Source organism: Patagioenas fasciata, chromosome 13 (assembly GCF_037038585.1).
Source record: "Patagioenas fasciata isolate bPatFas1 chromosome 13, bPatFas1.hap1, whole genome shotgun sequence".
Lineage (NCBI taxonomy): Eukaryota > Metazoa > Chordata > Aves > Columbiformes > Columbidae > Patagioenas > Patagioenas fasciata.
The window spans coordinates 15,550,484-15,558,593 of NC_092532.1; the positions used below are offsets into that span (position 1 = coordinate 15,550,484).

At 55.6% G+C, this 8,110-nt stretch overlaps 1 protein-coding gene across 1 annotated transcript in view; it reads right to left on the reverse strand.

Annotated features, from left to right (window-relative positions):
• The window catches only part of CARMIL2 (capping protein regulator and myosin 1 linker 2), a 26,090-nt gene extending 18,346 nt beyond the window's left edge, over window positions 1–7,744 (reverse strand). Inside the window, exons 1-13 of the mRNA XM_065848489.2 lie at window positions 7,705–7,744; window positions 6,215–6,306; window positions 6,042–6,092; window positions 5,680–5,739; window positions 4,295–4,416; window positions 3,938–4,035; window positions 3,340–3,410; window positions 2,634–2,707; window positions 1,639–1,714; window positions 1,474–1,562; window positions 1,016–1,110; window positions 766–852; window positions 410–522 (exon numbers count right to left, since the gene is read on the reverse strand). Coding sequence (XP_065704561.1) covers window positions 410–522; window positions 766–852; window positions 1,016–1,110; window positions 1,474–1,562; window positions 1,639–1,714; window positions 2,634–2,707; window positions 3,340–3,410; window positions 3,938–4,035; window positions 4,295–4,416; window positions 5,680–5,739; window positions 6,042–6,092; window positions 6,215–6,306; window positions 7,705–7,744 — 1,068 coding nt within the window. The remainder of the gene's footprint in view (window positions 1–409; window positions 523–765; window positions 853–1,015; window positions 1,111–1,473; window positions 1,563–1,638; window positions 1,715–2,633; window positions 2,708–3,339; window positions 3,411–3,937; window positions 4,036–4,294; window positions 4,417–5,679; window positions 5,740–6,041; window positions 6,093–6,214; window positions 6,307–7,704) is intronic.
• Window positions 7,745–8,110: the final 366 nt, after the last annotated feature.

Below are 8,110 nucleotides of genomic sequence, written 5' to 3' on the forward strand. Positions count from 1 at the left end.
ACAGATTGAAGCACAGGAGGTTCCATCTGAATATGAGAAGAAACTTCTTTACTCTGAGGGTGCCAGAGCCCTGGCCCAGGCTGCCCAGGGAGGTTGTGGAGTCTCCTTCTCTGGAGACATTCAAAATCCACCTGGATGCGTTCCTGTGCAATCTGCTCTGGTGAACCTGCTTTAGCAGGGGGTTGGATTAGATTATCTCCAGAGGTCCCTTCCAACCCCAACCATTCTGTGATTCTGTGATCCCCAGCACATCCTCCAGTTCCCGGGTAAGTGGGGAGGTTTCATAGCCATGACCTTCCTGTCCCTGGTGTCCTGCAAGGCAGGGCAGACCCCAAGAGACTGAAGCCATCAAGCTTGTGCACGGGACGGAGCCCAGATAGTGTCATCCCATCACAGCCCAGGCACTCACAATGATGTCATCTCCAGCCAGGGTGCCGGGGTTCCCGGAGAGGTCCAAGTGCCGGAGAGAAGATGCAGTGGCTTTGTTATTTGCAAGGGCCTTGCACAACGTACTCATTCCTGCTTGAGGAGAGGGGGCAAGAGATGGATACCCATGGGTCCCCTGCGCCAGGGGCAGCTGTGAAGCAGAGGAAGGAGCACTTTGCTACAGCTGGGGCAGCAAAACATCCCATCCCTGATGATGGTCTTTCCAGGTTGTCCCTGCAGCCCCTTCAGCCACCCCTTTGTTGTCAGCTTCTCCCTCAAGCACCACCATGCCCAGCCTCCCAACTGTGACTGGGTAGGGAGCAGAATGTGTGGCTGTACCTTTGGCCGTGAGCATGGTTCTGGCCAGGCTGAGGCTCTGCAGACCCTTGGGACACTTGTCCACATGCCGGCTAAAGGCAACAATCCCTGACGAAAGAGCAGAGAGCCCTGAGCAGCTGTGCCAGTGCAGGCAGGTGTCTGTCCCACCGTGAGAGACAGCCCCCATGGCATGGGACAGCTGCTGGTGGGATCCGGAGTTGAAGATCAGTTTTCACAGGTGGAAACTCATCCCAGCCCAGAAGTTGGGTACCTCTGTCTTCCAGCTGATTTCCAGCAAGGTTGATGGTGTGCAGGACAGAGTCAGGATGGTTACTGAGTGCCTGGGCCATCCTCTGTGCAAAATCACTGCAGGGAGAAGGGCCACCCATCTGAGGCAAGGTACAGCCATCTCCAGGAGACATGGCCAGCAGCCCCGTAGCCTTATGGGGAGATGCCACCAGCTCCTGTCTGCATGGCAGAGCTGGCTCCATTTGAGGAGCCAACAAGAGAAAACAGAGCATCTCCAAGGGTGGGTGATGCTCACTGGCCTCCAGATTACAGGAGATCTCTGTTCCCAGTGAACTCCATGCTGTGGAGGGGATGGGGCACCAACACCCCTTGGCAGAGGGGTGCGTGGGTGCCCCTGCTCCATGCACATGAGGGGAACAACACCAGGCTGCCAAGACCTGGCTCATCACCATGCCAGGGCCCTGCAATGACTTTGCTTACGCTTTCAACCCGCTGTTTTCCAGCACCAGTTCCTCCAGCATCACTGATTTGCTGAGCATGTAGAGCAGTTGCTCTGAAATCTCTTGGTTCTGGAGGGGGAGAAGAAAGCTCTTTTGGAAACCTGGCCACCTCTGGCATGTCCAGCACCACAGCACCAGCACTCACCAGCCTGAAGTCCTTGCAGGAGAGCTTAGTGAACCATAGGTTGAAGGACAAGGCAGCGACACTCAGCGCCACATCTCTGCAGGGTGACAAGGACGAAGGAGTCAGGGGCTAGGCTGATCCCAAATGTGTGCCCCAACACACCCAACCTCAGGGTGCCCCAACACAGTGTTTAGTGGAGCAGGGCTGGGGTCCACAGACAGCAGCTCAGCTTCTCCACATTATTCCCCCAGGGAAAATCAAATTAATGACAATTTTTGCATGCATCTGTGAAAACCTCTGCGGTTTTTCTTTGTAATTCTGAGCTCTGATGTGAAGAGCAAACAGGTTTTGCTCAAGCAGAAACAAGTTTCTTTTTGGCTTTCCGGTCCACAGAAATCTCTAAAACCATCTGCCCTTTTGGTCAGCTGAATACAGACCCTCTGTTCCCCAAAACTCTCAGCCCAAAACTGTGACTCACTATGCCCCAGCCCAGCACCCAACTTCCCCCAGACCTGAGTCTTTGCTCCATCTTTCTCAGGATGGAGATATGGCTGAGCCCCACAGGGGAAACTCCAACACAGCCTGAGCTTATGACCCCACTATGAGGTTATAACAGAGATTTGTGGTGCTGGTAGGGAGCAGCACCAAGTTTCAGAGAGCAAAACAGCACCAGTTGTTTTGCATAGGGAAGCACCTGACAGCCACGAGCTGTCCGAAGCTGCCATGACGTTTGATTTTCACCTACGTAAGAAGCTCATGGGCTTATTTAAATGTTAAAAATGAAGAGGGGACGTTGCCTGGCCCCTCGAGGCCATCACCCCATGGGACGAGGCTCATTGTGTTTGGTGCGGGGGAGTGCCAGGCTGCAGATGTGGCGTTCTTGAAGCGTGTAAAGCAATAAAAGCTTCTGACATGAGCAGACGAGTGTGTTGGACCAACCCTGCTGTTGACAGGGAGGATGGGGACAAGTGCTGGTGTGGCATGAGGCAATGCGGGTGGCACAGCGGGGAACTCACCGGCTCTCCAGGTGGCTGAAGTCCAGCAGGTTGAACTCCCGGCAGTCCTGGCTGTGGTAGATGTTGTCCACATCCTGCCCAGATGGACACATAGATCAGACCTGGCACCTGGGTAGGACCTGAGTGTCTGGCACTGCTAGAGGGAGCTGAACCTTTGGGCATCCTACCCTGAGGAGCCACATGCCTAAAACCTGAGCATAAAACCTTCCCTGGGGCTGTGGCTGCCAAGGCGTGTGTCCCAAATTGGTGGGACAGCTTGGTGGGTCTTGTACCACTTCTGCAGGGACTGGCCAGAGGAAGGCAATGCACCCCAGGCTGGTGGGAATGAGGGTGTGGGGAGAGGCGGGCTGAAGTCAGTGTCCCAGCAGAGGAGGATGGGGACAGGCAGTTCTGCTGTAGCTGGGTCCCAGCAGGCTTCTCCTCAACTAGGGACACCCAGCAAGGTCCCAGATTTCCAGGGGATCTCCTTACACTATGGTCTGCGAAACAGCCTCATTCAAGGCGTCTCATCCCTCCTGTGATTTGCTTCCACCCCACCAAGGAGCAGAGTACACCAGCCAGGCAAAACTGCAGTTCCCAGCTCTGAGGCATCCCTAGGATGTCCCTGGGATGCTTCAAGCCCCAGCAGCTCTTCAAGCATCCTGCTTCCCTGCCTGTCAGGTGGCTCATTGTCATTGTCTCTTTTCACTTGGACAGACCAGCTTACCCACTGGATCTCCTCGCGGAAGGCAAAGCCATTGTAATCACACAGAGCGGCGTAGGTCTCTGAAAACCCCCCTGCAAAGAGAAGGCAGTCTTGATGGCAGACCTTCCACAGGAACGTGGAGAAGACCTTTGGGAAGGGCAGAAAGCTGGAGAGGGATGGTGAGGGATCTCCCCTCCTTAAGGGACCAGAGTGGCCTGCATGTTCTCCTGCCAGACCAAAAGTGACCACACAAGTCAGGGGCTGTGGTTTGCTTTGCTTGATCCATGTAGATACCAGGTGAGGTGCACTGCATGATGATCACAGAGCTAATTCTACCCCAAACCAGACTACAGGAAAAGTCTGCTCTGCAGCGATGCCATATGAGATGGGTGGAAGCATACACGTTCTCATGAGTGGACACCAAGCATCCTTATCCCACAGTTGTCCTGCTCCTTTCTGGGGAGCTACATCCCCTCAAACCTGCTCCTGCCCCATGGTCTGGTGGAGAACAGACCCCACTAGCAGGGTTCCTCCCCACCTAAGCCACCATGGGTGCCCTCCCAGCAGAGCTGGTGTTGATGGGTTGTGGTGGTCCCCAGGGTGCTCCAACCTGACTCACCGCAGGGACCAGGGCTACTCTGCAGCATTTCCTCCAGTGAGTCCGTGATCTGCCGGATCCTCTCGTACAGGTTGGGGGGAGAATTCTTGAGCAGCATCCTGGGAAAGGACCAGAGGGGTGCATGGTGGTGGGCTTGGAGAAGACCATGCCTGCTACTTCACACTTCACTACAATCCCTGCATGTGGGGGTGGCCAGAAGTGTGATGCAGTCAGGAAGCACGATCTGGCCTCCATCAGTACATTCTTTTCTCATTAAAAGGGGCTCATTGTGAAGCCATTCCATATTTTGGCCTTTTGTGAGAAAAGAGGTCGCTCTGGTACCAACACGAGTACCCCTGAGGAGCAGAAGATCCTTACCCAGGGGACGAGTCTGGAAAGACCTTCTTAAGTGACATGGTGACGTGGATGACAACTTGTTCCAAATCATCGAAGGACATGAACCGGAAGGCATAAGACATTGCATCCGTTTCTATGACAACCTGCGGGGTCCAAAGGATGGGAGATGCCTGAGCAGGCTGGCAGCATCTCCAAGCCCCAGACACAACGGTGACACCCATCAGCTTTCTCTGCAAACACCCAGATGCTGCTTTTAAACCCAGTCAGAGCACTGTAGCACAGGGAAGGCTGCGAGCATCAGAAATTCAGATAAAATACATTAAAGAGATAATAATGTGCCAGAATAAAGCATAAACCTCCCCAAAACTCAAGCTAAGCTAATGCAAAAGCAGCCCAAAGCAGTAGGGGTGAGAGGAGCCTTAACTGCCTGCAGCAGCCGCAGCTGGAGAACAGAGGTTTCCTCCCTGAATTTATCTAATCAGGTTTTGAAGCTTTTTTAGCTTTCTGTTCCTACCAGAAAAAAAAAAAAAATCCCATGGCAACACGCTCCCTGATTTAATTACACGCTGATTGAGGCGTGGGAGCGAGATGACAATTATCTCCTGGCACCGCATGAGGATGGAGCTTTCACAGGCGCCCAGGGCCCGGCCTGCCTGCACATTAATAACCCCTGGGCTTTCCTACCCCTCTCAGATGTCTCACCCTGCTCCACCACAGGGTTTTGGCACCTGGTGCCCTTTGCTCTCCACCCATCTCCTCTTTATTTCTCTCCTGGACCTCAGCCATGCAGCCTGCCAAGCAGCATAAACCCTACTTAGAGGTTGGGGCTATGGTCACTGATGATGCTTTAATGAGCAAAAGTCAGACGAGAGGTTAACGAGGACCACAGCCCTGTTTCAGCTGTCACATCTGAACCAGGGCATCCCGTTTCTCTCCCACCCACTGCATCTACCCTATGCACACACCTCGCTCTAAGAGGATTAACGAGATTTAAAACACCTTCCTGCTAAATTTGGCTTTGCCTCGATAAGCCAGCAGTCGTTTGTCACCTTGTCCCTGCGAAGCGGGAAGTGCCGTGTCCAGGCACCGCCTGCAGCTATGGGAGAAAAGGTGCAGGCACCCCCGGTCCCCCCAGCATCCCTGGGGTGCTCCCCTGCACCTGCAGCCCCGAGGGCGATCCCCCAGGTGAGGCTATAAGAGGATTTCTTTAGAGCGCATGAAGGGATAAGTACACTGCGGAGCTCTCACAGATCATCATTGGTGAACCCTCAACGTGCAACAGGGAGCAAGGACACCCCCCCAGACCACGTGTGGGGCTCTGGGACAGGGTTTTCCATGGAGGAAGATGGACACAAGGTGGGGTGGGTGCCCAGGCTGGGTTCACCACTGGCGTTGGTGCCACTCACCAAGCTGGGCTCTTGCACCGTCATCTCCCTCACCTCCAGGAAGCTGAAGCTGCTGTGAACCTGGGGGTGAGAGGAGCTGGATCAGCCCCAGCACTGGTGGAGAAAGGGGGCCCAAGGCGGAGCCCTGGCTCCCACACTGCCCCACACAGTGCCCGGCCATGCCCCCTCCCTGCCTTCGTCAACCCCCTGACTCCAAACCCCCCCTCCTCTTCCCCCCATCTGCCTCCTCATCCTGCTCCTGAGGGCTCTCCAGACCTGCTAATCCGGCTGACCCACGTCTGCCCCCAGTGCACCAGGTCGCTGAGCGATGCTGTCCTGGGAGCCAATGGGCACTACTGCAGCTCAGGGTCCCCAGCACTTACCCTCACTGGCAGCATCGCTGGCAGCACGTAGGCTCGCCAGGGCGTCAGGACCTAGGCAGAGGGACATTGGTGTCACAGGGGACAGGGCTGACACACGAGCCACCCTGTCCCCTGCTGCAGCCATGAAACAGCTGCCTGGAGAAAGCAGGAATCAGGCTGGATTCTGCACGTACCAAGATGTAGTCGTAGTACTTGGATTTCACCTGCAGCTGGATGCTCATCACCAGGAGGACCTTCTTTGTCCCCAGGAAGGCACTGATGCTCTCTGAAAAGACCAACATCCCCATGAACCAAGTTAGCTGAAGCCACCCCTGGTTCTCTCTCACATGCCCTCCTGCCTTGGAGACACCATCCCTGCCTGAATTGACTCCTGTCCATCCACACCCAACTGTCAGACCCTGGTTGCTCTCTCAGCTAAGCCACGTGCTGCTTCATCAGCTTCAGGTCTCATTTGCTGCTTGGGCAATAAATCTACCTCCTCATCAGCTTCTGTAGCCTTGACCAAACACTGGGCTTTGGGGACACCAATTTCCCCTTGGCAAACACACTGCTCAGTTTTGGGGCCTTTTTTCCAGGGTGTGCTTTGAGGTTTATTAGGGCAGCTGTCATTTTATTCCAATGTGAACTATTTTGCCTCTTTAGGCCAGGTTTACACTGTACAAGCTTCAGAATAATCCTGCTTACTGGGAGCTGAGTCCTGGTTTCTCTTCCTTTCCCTCTCCTTCCCAAACTTACCACTGGGGAACACCTCAGCACCCCAGTCCTGCCTCCCCACGGTGCAGTCAGGGACATATTCTACTTTTGCATTTTTTGGGGAACTTTCTTGGCCATGGTGTACATGGGTGGTCATGCACACCAACCACTTGCAAACCAGTCACTCCAACAGTCTCCACAGACCACCATGAGCGTCGCCCCTGCCTGCTCCCTCCTGCCTTGAGCATCGCATCCCTGTGCTGCCTCCCCATCTCTCCTGATTCACGTTGCTCACTCGGAGAAGCGGGACAAGAATCCCAACTGCTCATTGCCATTCAAACCAAGCCAGGTTTTCACAATGACATCAAGAGCCCTGTGGGTTCAGTGACTTGAGCCAAACACCCTCGAGAACACATCCTGATAGAGCCAGGACTTTGGGCTGTGGGGACACAGCGACTCAGCTCCTTCCAACTCACCGCAAGCCTTGGTGGGGCTGATGAGGCTATAGGACCCCAAGACCTCCGTGGCTTTCTGCTCTATCGATCAAATGAAGGAAGCTGGAAGCAGCAATGTTTCATGCATCCCCTGCGCTGCTGGGAGCCAGGGCAGGGTGTCAGGCAGTGACTCCTGAGGAGCTGCCAGGGAACCCCAAGTGATTGGGGGACCCTCAAACCCATAGGAGTGAGCAGCACCAACTGCACCCACAAACGGGGCAGCAGGAGCCATGGAGGAGCCAGGCTGTTATCTGAGGATGCTTTTGGCCCTGAGCAGCATCCTCAAGTACAGGAGTTTTGTGGCGCAAGAGCAGCCCTCACACCCTGCTTAGACCCCTCCTGAACCACAGCTGCTGAGGAACCCCAAAAGTGGCTCTGCCAATCCCAGCACAGCAAACCACGGCCGAGCAGGCCCCGCACCGGCACCTTCCATGTGGCATCAGTGCCCCGGCAGCGCGGCAGCGGGCAATGCTTACCTTGAAGCTCGGCAGGGATCCCTCCAGGGGATGAGGCCATGGTTGGGACCACAGGGTCACCCGCCCGGGGATGCAGGTGTCAGGGCAGCATCCTCGGGTGCCGCGGGAAAGGCACCCTGCTGGGAGGAAGCGCTGAGGTTACCAACCGGCAGCGCTGCCGCCGCGGTGCCTCCTCCCCCTCCCGGCACTCGGTGCCTCTTCCTGCCCCGTCAGGCGAGATTTACCGCCTGAGCAAGAGAAGAGAAATGAAAGCGACAGCGCCCACGGCCCACCAGGAGGAGAAGACATCCCTGCCCAGCCCTTCTCCCCCTGCCTGGGTTCACCTGGGCCAGCAGGACATCCCATCGGTGCTCCCCGCCAGGAGCAGCAGCATCTCCCCATGGCTCTGGCCTTCAAGGGTTGAGGG